At 44.4% G+C, this 20022-nt stretch overlaps 1 protein-coding gene across 2 annotated transcripts in view; it reads left to right on the forward strand.

The window, feature by feature from the left end:
• Window positions 1-5250: 5250 nt before the first annotated feature.
• Window positions 5251-20022, forward strand: part of AGAP2 (ArfGAP with GTPase domain, ankyrin repeat and PH domain 2) — a 355861-nt gene continuing 341089 nt past the window's right edge. For both annotated transcript variants that reach the window (XM_063952311.1, XM_063952312.1), the window contains exon 1: window positions 5251-8812. In XM_063952311.1, the coding sequence (XP_063808381.1) occupies window positions 5968-8812 (2845 nt within the window). In that variant the 5' untranslated portion in view covers window positions 5251-5967. The remainder of the gene's footprint in view (window positions 8813-20022) is intronic.

The following is a 20022-nucleotide window of genomic DNA, read 5'->3' on the forward strand; positions in this document are numbered from 1 at the left end:
TCCATGCTGTTTGGAGTCCTGTAAATTGCTGGATTTGAGATAATCTGCAACACCTTCTTTTTAAGAGTGTTTTCATCAATTTCCCTACAACTGATGCAAGGTTCACTTGTCAGTAGTTGTTTGCCTCTTCCTTGTTTCCACTTTTGTGCAGTGGGACTACATTCGATCTTTTCCAGTGCTCTGGAATTACTCCTGTAGCTAGTGACTGCTAGAATACTTCTGTTAATAGTGCTACCACACCCCTTTATGCTCTTTTAGTATCCTTGGGTGTATCCACCCTGGCCCCATTGATTTATTCACTTTCCGTTTTTAAGAGGTCCTTCTCTTCTGTAAATGTACTTGTTTCTACCTCATTTTTCTGAAATTACCAACAACTTAACTGTGGCCCCTTCCCTTCTTTCAGTAGTGAATACTGAGAAAAAATAATTTTTTAGATGATCCGCTACTACATTGTCTCCCTCAACAAGACTCCCACTCTCTGTAGCAGATGTATTAAAATGGAGAAGGTATAAGGAAATGAAAAACCAGTGATAAGTGCAAGGTGATAAACGCACCAGCAATCAGCTCCAATATGTAAATTAACAGTTAGGAGCTGATTGGCTGGTGCGTTTATCACCTTGTACTGATCATTGGTTTATCACTTCCTTATGCCGTCTCTAGGCTTAATACATCTGCCCCTCTGTCTTTAGTATTATTATGCCACCATTTATTTTTCTCCTTAAGCTTATATATCTTTAAAAAAAATTGCCCCTCTTTATCCGCTTACTGGGCCATTTTCTCCTCAGCTTGTGCATTTGCACATCTGATTACCTTCTTGGGAGGGGGGGCATGTAATAGGATGTGAGAATCAGAAAGTGAGAGATTTTGGGAGAGTTCTTCTGATTTTTTAAAATGGCAATCATTTACATGGCAAAATCAACCTGGTCTTGCCATGTAGATGATTGCCACTTTAAAAAAACAACAACAGAAGAATTCTCCCCAAATCTCTCACTTTCTTTCCACAGACTGGATTTGGGCCATGACTTCCTCTCCAGATACAAGGGAAATGGAAGTAAGAGTTGGTGAGATAGATGAGGAGCGGTATTTTGGGAATGGGGGGTAGTGCTGGGGGTCTGATGGGATGTGATGTCTTGATGTGCAGTATGGAGTCAATTTTAGATGTGAAGTAGGTGGCAAAGTCAAGGGCAGAGAGTGAAGAGGGAAGGTGAGGAGCGGGTATTGCTGTTCATGATGCTAAAATAAACCCAATGACTAAAATATTTTATAGACAGAAATAGCACCAGTGGCAGCGACACACTGAAGTAAAATTGGCTTACATAGTAAAAAAAATATATATATATTTTGGCTGATACTGGCATCAAAAAAATGCAGATGTAAAATGCATTCACAAAAAATGTGTATTCTTATGCCTATGCCAATTGGACAAATTGAAAGATATGTGTGGGCCTGTACCAGTAACATCTGCACTAGGTTTGCTTCAGGCATTGTTATGTCCAAATTCTTAAATATTTGGTTTTATAGAGAAATATTGTATATATTCACTACTAGTTACCAGCCGTAAAAAAGACGGAGCAACGTCACTGACAGCAGCTGTGCCTGCCTGAACAGAGCAACACTTGAATTGCTATGTCGGGCACCATCTAGTGGCCGCTGGCACTCAAAACACTTGAATGCCTCCAATAGAGGTGAGGAACAGCGTTAGCCTTTTTTCATATAACATTAGGTTGAATAGAATGCAAAAAAACCCTGAATATAGCAGGTATATCTCTTAATTTTTTTTTCTAAAAAATGCTAACACAATCATATAATATACAGATGTACCTTCATACACTATGACTTTATTTCTTGCTCAAAGTGTGCTCCTTATTCTGATGAATAAAACAATTGTAAGCAACAAAACAAATCTGCTAGATTACATTGACCAGGTTGACGTGGGACATCAGTACATCTGTGTGCGTATGAGTCTGAATCTGTGTACAATGTGCTATGATACAGCGGCCACGGCTTTTCCTCGTGATAAGTTCTGCTGTGCTTCATCTGAGACCTTGTATGCATTTAAAACTGAGTGTACAGTATTGCTTCATATGGCATATAGACTCTGGTGAGGACACATCTGTATGTACTATACATGCATCAAAGCTTAACAGCTTCAGAGGTGAACGCGCAATCAGCCAAACATAAATGGTTAGCTGGTGCTATGACCATCATCATCATCAGGCCCCCAATAGTTAATATGGCTACCAGCGCCTAACAGGGCTTTACAGCATTCTGTGTGAGCTAGGTCTCCTAAGCGCATGACGTCATGCCATTGGGGCAGGGCCACTGGGAAGTACAGGCTGCAGTGAGTGGATGCTTCGGGCTGCACTGCATCAGCAATTCTGGTTGCAAGGTGCCATTCCAGGCTACCCCGCTAGCCAGATACAGGGATTATGGGGCAGCTACGGTGCCGCCAACAGAGCCCTGTGCTCTGTGTGACGGCACAGCTCATATACTCCTAGTTATGGCTCTGATGGTTACTGACAAAAGTATGCACGGTTTATGTGCTCAATTATGCTAAAAGACTGTCACATTTCTTGACCTGCATTAAATTTCCCCTTCCTCCCTTGACTGCCTTCAGTTAAAAGCGGCATGTTTTCTGGGCATGCGCGTAGCCATTTTGCGCATTGTACGTTGCAGGAACTGACATACTGTACATCGACTCAGCACCAGCCCCATCTTTACATAGAGTCATCATGCTTGTGCAGAATTTCCAGGAAAAAAGCCAAGTACAGTACAGTATGTATGAACATTATTTCTATGGTGACAAACCTCTTATATCAGAAATCATTGTGTCCAATGGAAACACTAAAGACTGATGCTAGATGTTTTTAGCGTTGCTTCTTGTCATGTTTTGTTACATGCCAGTATTGGTTATTAGGGTGGTATCACATCAGCGCATTTAGGGGCTCCTTCTGAGTCCGACACAGGTTTTTTTCACGGATACAAATAGCGGGTGTTAGCATACAGCACATGCACAGATGGGAATTTATGCACTTTTGCTTCTCCCTGTCTGATTCTGAGTTGGTTGGTTCTCCGCCAGATCTCTCTTCGTGTGAAGTGGGGTTTTGGGGCGAGAATGGGAAGACGACAATGCCATTACACGTAACTGTTCCTTCTTGTGGTAGTTGTCGTGAAATTGTAATTTGAGTTCCATGTTATTGTGAGTCATGCATACAGAGAAGGGAAGCCTGTTTCAGACGAATCTCTCACACTAGCATGGGGCTGGTGTAAGTACCAGTACTAATGATGGTGGTTGATGCTGTGGATGGAAAAACAGTGTGGGATGGGGTGGGGAGATTGAGGCACTGATAAGGGGAGGGGTAGAGGCACAGACAGGGTCAGGCGTAGAGGCACAGATGGAGAGGCGGTGAAGATGCACAAATAACTAAGGAATCAGAGGCACAGGTTGGCGCTACCTAGGTGGTAAAGCTGCCTGATTCGCACTATAAGGGGTCCCTTTTATGATACCGCCAGGTATTTTTTGCATTTAGAGGCACAGATAATGAAGAAGAGTCAGAGTCACATATAATGGAGATGCCCATATAATGGCAGAGTCACATATAATGGAGGGGGACACAGGTATAGATAATGGAGGGGTGAAGGTAGAAGAAGCACTGATAATGGAAGAGAGCAGGAGAACAGATAATGGAGGGTGGAAGAGTTACAGATGTGGAGAGGGTAAGTGGCACAAATGGGTCACTTCTTACTTCCTCTATTACTTTCTGGCCAATGGAAGAACAGAGGAAGAGAGCAGGGTCTGTGACAGGGAGAAAGAGGAGGAAGTAAAACTGGTTTTGACTGCAGCCCCCTGAGACAGAAACGGGACCCAGCTCACATTCCCCGTGCCCCATATCAATGTGGCTCAAATGGAGATTCTGATCTTAGCTGCAAAGACAGTGAGGGGCAGAGCATATGGGGAGAGACAGCTGCAGCACTGCCCTTTGTAATCAATGTATATTAGTAGAAGTGCGTCCAGCAGTGAAGGAGCCGAGTGCATCGCTACTATTATACCTTACAGTGGGCAGTGCTGCGGCAGCGCATACATTGGACGTTGAGCAGTACTGAGCAGTAATCCATCCCTGGCCAAGGGTTGCACTGCCATATTACCCTGGTGAGTTCCATCCTGGCCAATAGCTAGATACACCCCTGCAAAGGAACCCTAAATCCAGGGAAATTTATTTAGGGATTCTCCTTTTTTATCAAGCCCCATGGAGTATAAGGGTAAAAGCTGGCTTGATCTTAATTTTCAGTATGAATATAGACCATGAAAGCGGGGCCTCGTGATCCTCCTGTCTTTTTGGGTTTTTAAGCAGGAGGTGTCAGAATTAGTCAATGCCAGATAGGACCTGCAGGGCCATCAAGGGAAAGCGGTTTCCACATTTTTAAGAAGGACTAAAAGTGTAGTAAAAAGCGATTTTTCTTCTGCCTGTAATTTTTTTATTAATATTATTCACTAGTTTTATTTTTTGCCCATTCTTTTATTCATTGCTCAGATAAATAGCTCCAAAATTTATTTTCTGCCTCTACAATGTTTGGTGATAGAAAATAGGACTTGAGGGGTTATTTGAAAAACAGACCCCTTGATGTTTTTCAGAAATAAAAAAGAGAAAGATGAATGAGTGAATCCGTTTTCTTTTCATAGATGATACAAATGTATTTACAGTCATGAAAAGTTTTTCTTTTGTTTTCTTACAAAAGAGACATGCTGCATCTAAACCGTCTTGTTTTATAAGAAGGTAGACAACCTGTGGCTCTCCAGCTGTTGTCGCAGCATCCCCTATCAGCAGGAGTCTGGGATAGCTGGAGAGTCACATGTAGCCTAAGATGCTAGCAGGACATACTGGAACTTGTAGTCCCACAATATAACTGCTGAAGAGCCTACATGAGGCTGTCAATGAACGCTGTAACTTGTCACCTTTCCCAGCACCCTCTAAAATATAAAGTATAATGTGACCATGACCACATAGCGGGTGTGTGTAGCTGAATATTTTCACAGGCTAAATAAATCAGTTTTTAAAGCAAACCCAAATTAAAATAGAGATTTGTAATAATGTTGCAAAGATTCCGGAGATGCGTCTCATGCATCTCTCATATGAGGCAGCATGTGCACAGTTTTTTCTCTTCTTGGATGTAAAACACATCCTTTAACACACCGTACAGAGTTCCTACGTTAGGTGTGGGTGTAGTGAACAGGGATCACAGCTCCTCCTATTCGTATACCATGAATAGGGAGTCCTGCTAGTCTTTATACCATGCTTGGGTAGCATATTATTCTGCGATTACACCGTTTCCTAGCCCCCTCCTTTGCAAACTCTTCCTATGAGATGCAAAATTGAAGTGCTCGTTTAAGCTGCAGCTATAACACTGGAGAGGCAGCAGAAGAATAGCTGGCTGTGTCTCTGTGAATGGATATCTGTGACAAGCCCGTCTCCAATCACTGTGTAACCAGATAGTCTTCACGGCTGTAATTCAGGAGTCTGCTGCTGCTGCTGCTGCTACTGCATTGAAGAAACTGCAAGCATCTTTTTCTTCTCGAGGACACAGAAGACTATGGTGTTACCTGTCCACCTATCTTTCCTGGAAAACAATGGGACTGAAATGCGAATGACCTGTGAAGAGAAACGTCAGTGCCTTATGCAGTACTGAGCCAGTGCAGTGATGCTTTTTAACAATGAGATCTCACCTCTGAACAGTTGCTCTCCCCCTCTGTTATTGTGCATTATTTGCAGATAGCTATTCACTGACATTCCTGGGCGTGTGTTTTCTGTCTGGAGATCGGATATATGCTGCGAGGACACCTGTGTGGAGAGGAGGTGGTACATCAGATGATGGATGTGCTGAGCTGATTGCAGACCGGCAGCTTTGCTTGATCAGGCAGAATACTCTGCAGCCCGTGCTATCTTTGCAAGCTGCTCACTCAGGGGACCCATGAGCAGAGGAGCCACCCTCCAGCGCAGGACCACCTACCACATCTCTTTGACCCTAGTCAAACTAGAGGCTGTGGGAGAGGAAAAAAAGGGAGAAAGCACTGAGGTTTTCCGGAAACATGACACCCCTTCTCTTGGCAGTACTCCTGGACTGGCCCATTGCCTTTCACTGGATAGGGAATTTCCAGATGTCTGGGCTTGGGGAGGGCCCACTTCTGGTTCCGGGGTGAGTGGTGGAAAAGGAAAGTCCATCAATGAAGCAAGTGCACCAGCGATTCACAATAGTGCAGGGTCAATTCTTGGATCAAAGGTGATCCAGGATAGTAACAGTGTACCTCTACCAGTTTCCGCCAAAACCAATCAGTCTAGATTTGAAACAACAGCCCCAGATGAAGAGCCTACAGCACCTATCAGTACAACCCTGCTACCTGGGGCGAGGGACACTGGAAAATCCAGCTCTTCAGCACTGGCACCAGATACCACATGCACAAGCATTGCTACTTCTTCAATAGTGGGATCAGAAGACACCAGGACATGTACAAATGGAACTACAGATCAGCCAGCGGGATCTTCTGAGACATCTAGAACTGAAGGCCCTTTGTTACCAGCAGGAGACAGATTCAAAGTTACCTCCATATCAACTGCAGAAAAGGGGTCATCCCCAACTTTAGCTCAGACAGTGGGAGTGACTGGAAAATCAAGTCCTGCATCCCCAAAACAGGGAGGGGATCGTAATGTGGCACCCAGTACTCCATTACCAGAACCACCTTTGAAGGATGCACCTTTGAAGGATGCAGAAGCAGCAAATACTGCAACCCAGAGTCAGGAAATTAGGAGCTCTGAAACACCCAGCAATGCAGCTTCAGTACAAGGAGAAAAACACACAAGTACATCCAGCACTGGAGGCTCCTCACTCCAGAACACAAAAAGTTCAGGTTCCTCAGTGCCAACAACAGGAATGAAGGCAACTAGAACAACTAGTGCCCCAATACCATTTAGCCAAAGGGATTTTCCTTTTGGTGGAGTGCGGGTAATTAGAGGATCCCTCATTAGGCGGCCAGCGTTGGATACTGAAGTTTCCAGGGATTTAATATGCAGCCCTGTTATCCCAGTACCTGGGTCCAAAATTACAGAAGGTGTTAGTCCTCAAGCACCAGTGACTGAATCTAGAATCTCCCGACGAAGTTTAAAGGCAATAAAGGTACCAGCTGTATCCTCTGATTCACCAACACACACAAGTTCGGCACCAATTTCTGGAGAGAAGCCTAGCAAAGCATTTGAGCATTCTGACAAACAATGTATAGCGCCTTCCAGTGTGCCCCATGTTACTGTTCCCCCAATTAGTGCTGCTCGTACTGCAGCAGCCTTGTTTTCTGCATCTCGGTCTGGAGGAGCCCCAGTGATTGCCGCCAAACCTAGTGAGGCCAAAATAATCGCTGCCAGAAGTGCAGCAAGAGGAGTCAGAGCACCAACCACAGGAGTGTCATCTGAAGACAATGCAGGAAACAAAGCAGCACCAACAACAGCCAGTGAGAAAGCAAAGACTGGAGATACTGGTACATACCCTGGAGCAAAACCACCTGTCAGTGCATCCAAATCTCTGACTTCTGTGACACCACCACTTTCAGCGATAAAAACCTCAAGCATGATCAGCAAGCCTGCAATGTCATCTGCTGACACTACGACAGCTTTCACTCCTCGAATTAAAGCTTCAGCTGGCATAAAAGTACCAGTTACTGGCATGGGAACATATCCAGGAGCCAGAGCACCATTTTCTGCTACTACCAAATCTCCTGGGGCCAAAGCTACAAGTGATAGGCCAGTTACTTTGATAGAAAAGAAAACTATTGACCCCAGTGAGTTAGCATCCCCCATTCATAAGATGCCAGAACCTTCTCTTTTGCTATCTCTTTCACCATGTGCGGATATCTCTCTGCCAGGTGAGGAGGACGAAGAGCACAGTGACGATTTTGGAAAGAGTAAGCGACATGAAAGACTTTTTCATAGGCAAGATGCTATGTGGATCAGTACCAGTGTCACCTCAGACTATTTTCTTCAGAATTCTCCTAGCCGGCTTAGTGGCAGCCCTCGGCAGATGTCAAGCCCTACCTTCTTTACTGGGCCACGATACTCTTTCAGCTCTCCTGCCAGCCCATTGCTCCCAGTACCTTGCCAGCCAGGAACCCCATATCGTGAAGCACCAGTGACTGTTTCCCTTACAGTGAGTCCAGACAAGGCAGGGGAGTCACAGAAGACTGTCTCACAAGTAGATACCAAGACCAAAGCTCCATTTTCTTCTAATTTAAGTGCCACAGGTGTACCTGGACCTCTTGAACAAGGGAAAGTAACTCCTGTTCTTTTAACACCATCTAAGGAAAAAGGTAGTCGAATGCTTAAGCTTAGCAAGGCCTCCAAGAGTCAAGTGGAAAAATCTGAGCACCGTGAAAAAAATCTGAGCCAGAAAAGTGGCTCCAACCGACTGTCATGGCCTGAGAATGAAGGAGGTAAAAGTCGCTCAAAGTCCTCAACTAAGAGCAGCCCTAGAGCTGAGACACCAAAACCAACTGGGGGAGGACGAAGCCTATTGTCTCCCTCCTCATGTGATCCAAAAGGTTTTAGAAAGGGGAAAAGCAGAACTGTTGACAACAGTGACTTAGATCCACCAGCGGATGAGTTTAAAAAAGGGCGGGAGGGAACATCTCCTACTGGAGACAAGACAAGGGCCTCAGCAGCTAGGGACAGAAAAATGCTAAAGTTCATCAGTGGTATCTTCACCAAGGCCTCTGTGGCCTCCTCTGTCTCCCCAAGCGGATTAAGCCCTGGAGATGAACGAGATTTTGCACAAAGTAAGTGAACGATATCTATACACATATATGAATATATATATATATATATATATATAATTTTTTTTCTTTCTATAATCTGTTACTGTTTATGTTTAAGAAAGATTGCTCAAAAGAACTATAAAGTATTCAAAATCTGTTCTAACGTGTTACTATTAAAAAATCTAATATTAATTGTAGACCATAAGTGCATGGAAATGTACAGTTTTTAACAATACAACGCTGCGCTTCTTGGCGCTTTGCTTTGTGCAAATAGATGTTATTGGTGCCTATTGCATCAGCTGTGTACTGTGCACTGGTGGTCATTCAGCACATTTATGCTGCAAGGCTTCTTACAGTGTGATGATGCACTCCTCAGAGCAAGAATACTGGAGGTAACATTTTTACTTATGCAAAATTTCATGCAGATGGATATGAGAAAGACGAGGTGCTTCATGTACCAAAATTAGGCATATGGGGGCAGATGTATTAAGTTAGGAGACGTGATAAAGCAGTGATAAGTGTCTGGTGATAACGCACCAGCCAATCAGCTCCAATATGTAAATTGACAGTCAGGAGCTGATTGGCTGGTGCGTTATCACCTTGCACTTATCACTGCTTTATAGAGTTTCTCAGGAACACAGTGACCAGACTGCAGGGCTTGGCATTTTTACACTGTAATAAATATTTGTAATCTGCCCAGAGTTTGCCTCATGTCACTGAACTTGTTGAATGTTGTTTGTTCCAAGATCTATTTGCACTATAAATGACAGGGCTACTTTTGTTACTTTATTTTTAATCTCTTACTAGTTTAACATTATTATCTCGGCATTACCACGGTAGTATCACCATTGAATAATTCCATATCCATCACGGATATTAAGGTACCTATATTACAAGGATAGAATTGTAAACGGTATCCGGACAATAGGTCGACACTGTCTAGGTCGACAGACATTAGATCGACACCTATTGGCCGACACACATTAGGTCGACACAGGAAATATGTCGACACAACCATTGGGTCGACATGAGCGTGGTCAACATGGAAAAAGGTCGACATGAGGGTTTTTTAAAAATTTTCCATTTTGTGAACTTTTTCATACTTTATGATCCACGTGTACTACAACGGTAACCTTGGCCGAAGCATGGCAAGTGAAGCGAGCCATGTGAGGGGACACGGTGCACTAAGTGGGGTTCCCCGTCACTTTACGGAGAAAACGACACCCAAAAAAAGAAAAAACTCATGTCAGCCTTTTTCCATGTCGACCTAATGGCCTGTGTTGACCTAGTCACTGTTGAGCAATAGGTATTGACCTAATGTGTGTCGACCTAGACACTGTCGACCCTGAGTCCCATACCCATTCTAAACTGATTGCCCTGTTTGTGTAATTCCCATTTTACTGTATATGACAAATTTTTCCCTTAGATTGTAAGCTTGTGAGCAGGGCCTTCCTACCTCTATGACTGTTTGTTATTACCCAGTTTTGGATTATCATTGTGTCCGTTTGTAAAGCGCAATGGAATTTGCTGCACTATATAAGAAACAAATAAATGTTAATAAATGTTAAATAAATAAATTATTATTAGTCCAAACATTTTAATTTTCCCTTATAACCCTTGAAGGTAAAATACTTTGGGCCTGATTCAGAGATGTATGCAAATACATTCGCAGACCACTGATAATCACTCAACTGTGAAAAAAATGAATTTGTGTACAATCAGGCCTTTTGTTGGGTGGTAATCTGACATTCTCATGTAAGTCTGTTATATAGTAAAGTATTACCTCCTCAGCACTACATTTCTGTTACATAGTAAAGTATTACCTCCGCACCACTGCAGTTCTATTATATAGTAAAGTATTACCTCCTCAGTGCTGCATTTCTGTTATATAGTAAAGTAGTACCTCCCCACCACTGCAGATCTGTTATATAGTAAAGTATTAACACCCACCACTGCAATTCTGATATACAGTAGTAAAGTATTACATCCCCACCACTGCAGTTCTGTTATATAGTAAACTATTACGCAGTTATGTTATATTGAAGAGTATTACCTCCTCAGCGCTCCATTTCTGTTATATAGTAAAGTATTACCTCCTCACCACTGCAGTTCTGTTATATAGTAAAGTATTACCTCCCCACCACTGCAGTTCTATAATATAGTAAAGTATTACCTCCCCACCACTGCATTTCAATAATATATTAAAATATTACCTCCCCACCGCTGCAGTTCTATAATATACTAAAGTATTACCTCCCCACCACTGCAGTTCTATAATATAGAGGGTCATTCCGAGTTGTTCGCTCGGTAAAAATCTTCGCATCGCAGCGATTTTCCGCTTAATGCGCATGCGCAATTTCCGCACTGCGACTGCGCCAAGTAAATTTGCTATGCAGTTTGGATTTTTACTCACGGCTTTTTCATCGTTCTGGCGATCGTAATGTGATTGACAGGAAATGGGTGTTACTGGGCGGAAACAGGCCGTTTTATGGGCGCGTGGGAAAAAACGCTACCGTTTCCGGAAAAAACGCAGGAGTGGCCGGAGAAACGGGGGAGTGTCTGGGTGAACGCTGGGTGTGTTTGTGACGTCAAACCAGGAACGACAAGCACTGAAATGATCGCAGATACCGAGTAAGTCTGGAGCTACTCAGAAACTGCTACGAGGTGTGTAATCGCAATATTGCGAATACATCGTTCGCAATTTTAAGATGCTAAGATTCACTCCCAGTAGGCGGCGGCTTAGCATGAGCAAATCTGCTAAAATCCGCTTGCGAGCGAACAACTCGGAATGACCCCCATAGTAAAGTATTACTTTCTCACCACTGCGTTTCTCTTATATAGTAAAGTATTACCTCCCCACCACTGCAAATCTGTTATATAGTAAAGTATTACCTCCCCACCACTGCAATTTTAATATATATATATATATATATATATATATATATATATATATTAGAGATGAGCGCCGGAAATTTTTCGGGTTTTGTGTTTTGGTTTTGGGTTCGGTTCCGCGGCCGTGTTTTGGGTTCGACCGCGTTTTGGCAAAACCTAACCGAATTTTTTTTGTCGGATTCGGGTGTGTTTTGGATTCGGGTGTTTTTTTTAAAAAACACTAAAAAACAGCTTAAATCATAGAATTTGGGGGTCATTTTGATCCCAAAGTATTATTAACCTCAAAAACCATAATTTACACTCATTTTCAGTCTATTCTGAATACCTCACACCTCACAATATTATTTTTAGTCCTAAAATTTGCACCTAGGTCGCTGGATGACTAAGCTGGGCGACCCTAGTGGCCGACACAAACACCGGTCCCATCTAGGAGTGGCACTGCAGTGTCACGCAGGATGGCCCTTCCAAAAAACCCTCCCAAAACAGCACATGACGCAAAGAAAAAAAGAGGCGCAATGAGGTAGCTGTGTGAGTAAGATAAGCGACCCTAGTGGCCGACACAAACACCTGGCCCATCTAGGAGTGGCACTGCAGTGTCACGCAGGATGGCCCTTCCAAAAAACCCTCCCCAAACAGCACATGACGCAAAGAAAAAAAGAGGCGCAATGAGGTAGCTGTGTGAGTAAGATAAGCGACCCTAGTGGCCGACACAAACACCTGGCCCATCTAGGAGTGGCACTGCAGTGTCACGCAGGATGGCCCTTCCAAAAAACCCTCCCCAAACAGCACATGACGCAAAGAAAAAAAGAGGCGCAATGAGGTAGCTGTGTGAGTAAGATAAGCGACCCTAGTGGCCGACACAAACACCGGGCCCATCTAGGAGTGGCACTGCAGTGTCACGCAGGATGGCCCTTCCAAAAAACCCTCCCCAAACAGCACATGACGCAAAGAAAAAAAGAGGCGCAATGAGGTAGCTGTGTGAGTAAGATAAGCGACCCTAGTGGCCGACACAAACACCGGGCCCATCTAGGAGTGGCACTGCAGTGTCACGCAGGATGGCCCTTCCAAAAAACCCTCCCCAAACAGCACATGACGCAAAGAAAAAAAGAGGCGCAATGAGGTAGCTGTGTGAGTAAGATAAGCGACCCTAGTGGCCGACACAAACACCTGGCCCATCTAGGAGTGGCACTGCAGTGTCACGCAGGATGGCCCTTCCAAAAAACACTCCCCAAACAGCACATGACGCAAAGAAAAAAAGAGGCGCAATGAGGTAGCTGTGTGAGTAAGATAAGCGACCCTAGTGGCCGACACAAACACCTGGCCCATCTAGGAGTGGCACTGCAGTGTCACGCAGGATGGCCCTTCCAAAAAACACTCCCCAAACAGCACATGACGCAAAGAAAAATTAAAGAAAAAAGAGGTGCAAGATGGAATTGTCCTTGGGCCCTCCCACCCACCCTTATGTTGTATAAACAGGACATGCACACTTTAACCAACCCATCATTTCAGTGACAGGGTCTGCCACACGACTGTGACTGATATGACGGGTTGGTTTGGACCCCCACCAAAAAAGAAGCAATTAATCTCTCCTTGCACAAACTGGCTCTACAGAGGCAAGATGTCCACCTCATCATCATCCTCCGATATATCACCGTGTACATCCCCCTCCTCACAGATTATCAATTCGTCCCCACTGGAATCCACCATCTCAGCTCCCTGTGTACTTTGTGGAGGCAATTGCTGCTGGTCAATGTCTCCGCGGAGGAATTGATTATAATTCATTTTAATGAACATCATCTTCTCCACATTTTCTGGATGTAACCTCGTACGCCGATTGCTGACAAGGTGAGCGGCGGCACTAAACACTCTTTCGGAGTACACACTTGTGGGAGGGCAACTTAGGTAGAATAAAGCCAGTTTGTGCAAGGGCCTCCAAATTGCCTCTTTTTCCTGCCAGTATAAGTACGGACTGTGTGACGTGCCTACTTGGATGCGGTCACTCATATAATCCTCCACCATTCTTTCAATGGTGAGAGAATCATATGCAGTGACAGTAGACAACATGTCCGTAATCGTTGTCAGGTCCTTCAGTCCGGACCAGATGTCAGCATCAGCAGTCGCTCCAGACTGCCCTGCATCACCGCCAGCGGGTGGGCTCGGAATTCTGAGCCTTTTCCTCGCACCCCCAGTTGCGGGAGAATGTGAAGGAGGAGATGTTGTTGACAGGTCGCGTTCCGCTTGACTTGACAATTTTCTCACCAGCAGGTCTTTCAACCCCAGCAGACTTGTGTCTGCCGGAAAGAGAGATCCAAGGTAGGCTTTAAATCTAGGATCGAGCACGGTGGCCAAAATGTAGTGCTCTGATTTCAACAGATTGACCACCCGTGAATCCTTGTTAAGCGAATTAAGGGCTCCATCCACAAGTCCCACATGCCTAGCGGAATCGCTCCGTGTTAGCGCCTCCTTCAATGTCTCCAGCTTCTTCTGCAAAAGCCTGATGAGGGGAATGACCTGACTCAGGCTGGCAGTGTCTGAACTGACTTCACGTGTGGCAAGTTCAAAGGGCATCAGAACCTTGCACAACGTTGAAATCATTCTCCACTGCGCTTGAGACAGGTGCATTCCACCTCCTATATCGTGCTCAATTGTATAGGCTTGAATGGCCTTTTGCTGCTCCTCCAACCTCTGAAGCATATAGAGGGTTGAATTCCACCTCGTTACCACTTCTTGCTTCAGATGATGGCAGGGCAGGTTCAGTAGTTTTTGGTGGTGCTCCAGTCTTCTGTATGTGGTGCCTGTACGCCGAAAGTGTCCCGCAATTCTTCTGGCCACCGACAGCATCTCTTGCACGCCCCTGTCGTTTTTTAAAAAATTCTGCACCACCAAATTCAAGGTATGTGCAAAACATGGGACGTGCTGGAATTTGCCCATATTTAATGCACACACAATATTGCTGGCGTTGTCCGATGCCACAAATCCACAGGAGAGTCCAATTGGGGTAAGCCATTCTGCGAAGAGGTTTTCAGCTGTGTGCGTATTCTGGAAAGCGGTGATACAAAGCGTAGCCTGCCTAGGAAAGAGTTGGCGTTTGCGAGATGCTGCTACTGGTGCCGCCGCTGCTGTTCTTGCGGCGGGAGTCCATACATCTACCCAGTGGGCTGTCACAGTCATATAGTCCTGACCCTGCCCTGCTCCACTTGTCCACATGTCCGTGGTTAAGTGGACATTGGGTACAGCTGCATTTTTTAGGACACTGGTGACTCTTTTTCTGAGGTCTGTGTACATTTTCGGTATCGCCTGCCTAGAGAAATGGAACCTAGATGGTATTTGGTACCGGGGACACAGTACCTCCAACAAGTCTCTAGTTGGCTCTGCAGTAATGATGGATACCGGAACCACGTTTCTCACCACCCAGGATGCCAAGGCCTCAGTTATCCGCTTTGCAGTAGGATGACTGCTGTGATATTTCATCTTCCTTGCAAAGGACTGTTGGACAGTCAATTGCTTGGTGGAAGTAGTAAAAGTGGTCTTACGACTTCCCCTCTGGGATGACCATCGACTCCCAGCAGCAACAACAGCAGCGCCAGCAGCAGTAGGCGTTACACGCAAGGATGCATCGGAGGAATCCCAGGCAGGAGAGGAATCGTCAGAATTGCCAGTGACATGGCCTGCAGGACTATTGGCATTCCTGGGGAAGGAGGAAATTGACACTGAGGGAGTTGGTGGGGTGGTTTGCGTGAGCTTGGTTACAAGAGGAAGGTATTTACTGGTCAGTGGACTGCTTCCGCTGTCACCCAAAGTTTTTGAACTTGTCACTGACTTATTATGAATGCGCTGCAGGTGACGTATAAGGGAGGATGTTCCGAGGTGGTTAACGTCCTTACCCCTACTTATTACAGCTTGACAAAGGCAACACACGGCTTGACACCTGTTGTCCGCATTTCTGTTGAAATACTTCCACACCGAAGAGCTGATTTTTTTGGTATTTTCACCAGGCATGTCAGTGGCCATATTCCTCCCACGGACAACAGGTGTCTCCCCGGGTGCCTGACTTAAACAAACCACCTCACCATCAGAATCCTCCTGGTCAATTTCCTCCCCAGCGCCAGCAACACCCATATCCTCCTCATCCTGGTGTACTTCAACACTGACATCTTCAATCTGACTATCAGGAACTGGACTGCGGGTGCTCCTTCCAGCACTTGCAGGGGGCGTGCAAATGGTGGAAGGCGCATGCTCTTCACGTCCAGTGTTGGGAAGGTCAGGCATCGCAACCGACACAATTGGAGTCGGACTCTCCTTGTGGATTTGGGATTTCGAAGAACGCACAGTTCTTTGCGGTGCTACTGCTTTTGCCAGCTTGAGTCTTTTCATTTTTCTAGCGAGAGGCTGAGTGCTTCCATCCTCATGTGAAGCTGAACCACTAGCCATGAACATAGGCCAGGGCCTCAGCCGTTCCTTGCCACTCCGTGTGGTAAATGGCATATTGGCAAGTTTACGCTTCTCCTCCGACAATTTTATTTTAGGTTTTGGAGTCCTTTTTTTACTGATATTTGGTGTTTTGGATTTGACATGCTCTGTACTATGACATTGGGCATCGGCCTTGGCAGACGACGTTGCTGGCATTTCATCGTCTCGGCCATGACTAGTGGCAGCAGCTTCAGCACGAGGTGGAAGTGGATCTTGATCTTTCCCTAATTTTGGAACCTCAACATTTTTGTTCTCCATATTTTAATAGGCACAACTAAAAGGCACCTCAGGTAAACAATGGAGATGGATGGATACTAGTATACAATTATGGATGGACTGCCGAGTGCCGACACAGAGGTAGCTACAGCCGTGGACTACCGTACTGTGTCTGCTGCTAATATAGACTGGATGATAATGAGATGTAGTATGTATAAAGAAGAAAGAAAAAAAAAACCACGGGTAGGTGGTATACAATTATGGATGGACTGCCGAGTGCCGACACAGAGGTAGCTACAGCCGTGGACTACCGTACTGTGTCTGCTGCTAATATAGACTGGATGATAATGAGATGTAGTATGTATAAAGAAGAAAGAAAAAAAAAACCACGGGTAGGTGGTATACAATTATGGATGGACTGCCGAGTGCCGACACAGAGGTAGCTACAGCCGTGGACTACCGTACTGTGTCTGCTGCTAATATAGACTGGATGATAATGAGATGTAGTATGTATAAAGAAGAAAGAAAAAAAAAACCACGGGTAGGTGGTATACAATTATGGATGGACTGCCGAGTGCCGACACAGAGGTAGCTACAGCCGTGGACTACCGTACTGTGTCTGCTGCTAATATAGACTGGATGATAATGAGATGTAGTATGTATAAAGAAGAAAAAAAAAAAAACACGGGTAGGTGGTATACAATTATGGATGGACTGCCGAGTGCCGACACAGAGGTAGCTACAGCCGTGGACTACCGTACTGTGTCTGCTGCTAATATAGACTGGATGATAATGAGATGTAGTATGTATAAAGAAGAAAGAAAAAAAAAACCACGGGTAGGTGGTATACAATTATGGATGGACTGCCGAGTGCCGACACAGAGGTAGCTACAGCCGTGGACTACCGTACTGTGTCTGCTGCTAATATAGACTGGATGATAATGAGATGTAGTATGTATAAAGAAGAAAGAAAAAAAAAACCACGGGTAGGTGGTATACAATTATGGATGGACTGCCGAGTGCCGACACAGAGGTAGCTACAGCCGTGGACTACCGTACTGTGTCTGCTGCTAATATAGACTGGATGATAATGAGATGAAGTATGTATAAAGAAGAAAGAAAAAAAAAACCACGGGTAGGTGGTATACAATTATGGATGGACTGCCGAGTGCCGACACAGAGGTAGCTACAGCCGTGGACTACCGTACTGTGTCTGCTGCTAATATAGACTGGATGATAATGAGATGTAGTATGTATAAAGAAGAAAGAAAAAAAAAAACACGGGTAGGTGGTATACAATTATGGATGGACTGCCGAGTGCCGACACAGAGGTAGCTACAGCCGTGGACTACCGTACTGTGTCTGCTGCTAATATAGACTGGATGATAATGAGATGTAGTATGTATAAAGAAGAAAGGAAAAAAAAACCACGGGTAGGTGGTATACAATTATGGATGGACTGCCGAGTGCCGACACAGAGGTAGCTACAGCCGTGGACTACCGTACTGTGTCTGCTGCTAATATAGACTGGATGATAATGAGATGTAGTATGTATAAAGAAGAAAAAAAAAAAACCCACGGGTAGGTGGTATACAATTATGGATGGACTGCCGAGTGCCGACACAGAGGTAGCTACAGCCGTGGACTAACGTACTGTGTCTGCTGCTAATATAGACTGGATGATAATGAGATGTAGTATGTATAAAGAAGAAAGAAAAAAAAACCACGGGTAGGTGGTATACAATTATGGATGGACTGCCGAGTGCCGACACAGAGGTAGCTACAGCCGTGGACTACCGTACTGTGTTTGCTGCTAATATAGACTGGATGATAATGAGATGTAGTATGTATAAAGAAGAAAGAAAAAAAAACCACGGGTAGGTGGTATACAATTATGGATGGACTGCCGAGTGCCGACACAGAGGTAGCTACAGCCGTGGACTACCGTACTGTGTCTGCTGCTAATATAGACTGGATGATAATGAGATGTAGTATGTATAAAGAAGAAAGAAAAAAAAACCACGGGTAGGTGGTATACAATTATGGATGGACTGCCGAGTGCCGACACAGAGGTAGCTACAGCCGTGGACTAACGTACTGTGTCTGCTGCTAATATAGACTGGATGATTGATAATGAGATGAAATCAATATATATGTATGTATATATAATATCACTAGTACTGCAGCCGGACAGGTAGATAATATATTTATTAGGTAATGATGACTGATGACGGACCTGCTGGACACTGTCTGCTCAGCAGCACCGCAGACTGCTACAGTAAGCTACTATACTATAGTAGTATGTACAAAGAAGAAAGAAAAAAAAAAACCACGGGTAGGTGGTATACAATTATGGATGGACTGCCGAGTGCCGACACAGAGGTAGCTACAGCCGTGGACTAACGTACTGTGTCTGCTGCTAATATAGAGTCTAGACTGGATGATAAATTATTGATAATGAGATGAAATCAATATAATATCACTAGTACTGCAGCCGGACAGGTACTATATATGTTTATTATGTAATGACTGATGACGGACCTGCTGGACACTGTCAGGTCAGCACAGCACCGCAGACTGCTAGTCTGCTACAGTAAGCTACTATAGTAGTATGTTATAGTATAAAGAAGAATGAAAAAAAAAAACCACGGGTAGGTGGTATACAATATTATATATATATATATTATATACAATTATATATATATATATATATATATATATATATATATTAAACTGGTGGTGATTGATTATTAAACTGGTGGTCAGGTCACGTTGCAACTTGCAACTAGTACTCCGAGGCCTAAGCAGACAATCACAAAATATATTATTATACTGGTGGTCAGTGTGGTCACAACAATGGCAGTGTGGCACTGACTCTGGCAGCAAAAGTGTGCACTGTACGTTATATTATGTAGTATGTACTCCTGAGTCCTGCTCTCAGACTCTAACTGCTCCCCACTGTCAGTGTCTCCCCCACAAGTCAGATAATACACTTACAGTCACACTATCTAATCTATAAAATAATATCACTTCAGCAAGTAGTATAGTAGTATACAGGAGTATAGTAGTACTCCTCCTAATAATGCTCCCCAAAAATACTGTGTCTCTCTCTTCTCTAAACGGAGAGGACGCCAGCCACGTCCTCTCCCTATGACTCTCAATGCACGTGTGAAAATGGCGGCGACTCGCGGCTCCTTATATAGAATCCGAGTCTCGCGATAGAATCCGAGCCTCGCGAGAATCCGACAGCGTGATGATGACGTTCGGGCGCGCTCGGGTTAACCGAGCAAGGCGGGAAGATCCGAGTCGCTCGGACCCGTGTAAAAAAACATGAAGTTCGGGTGGGTTCGGATTCAGAGGAACCGAACCCGCTCATCTCTAATATATATACATATAGTAAAGTATTACCTCCACAGCGATGCATTTATGTTATATAGTAAAGTATTATCTCCCCACCCACTGCAAATCTGTTATATAGTAAAGTATTACCTCCCCATCACTGCAGTTATATAATATAGTAAAGTATTACCTTCCCACCACTGCAGTTCTATAATATAGTAAAGTATTACCTCCCCACTACTGCAGTTCTATAATATAGTAAAGTATTACTTTCTTACCACTGCATTTCTCTTATATAGTAAAGTATTACCTCC

Source organism: Pseudophryne corroboree, chromosome 2 (genome assembly GCF_028390025.1).
Source record: "Pseudophryne corroboree isolate aPseCor3 chromosome 2, aPseCor3.hap2, whole genome shotgun sequence".
Taxonomy (NCBI): Eukaryota; Metazoa; Chordata; class Amphibia; order Anura; family Myobatrachidae; genus Pseudophryne; species Pseudophryne corroboree.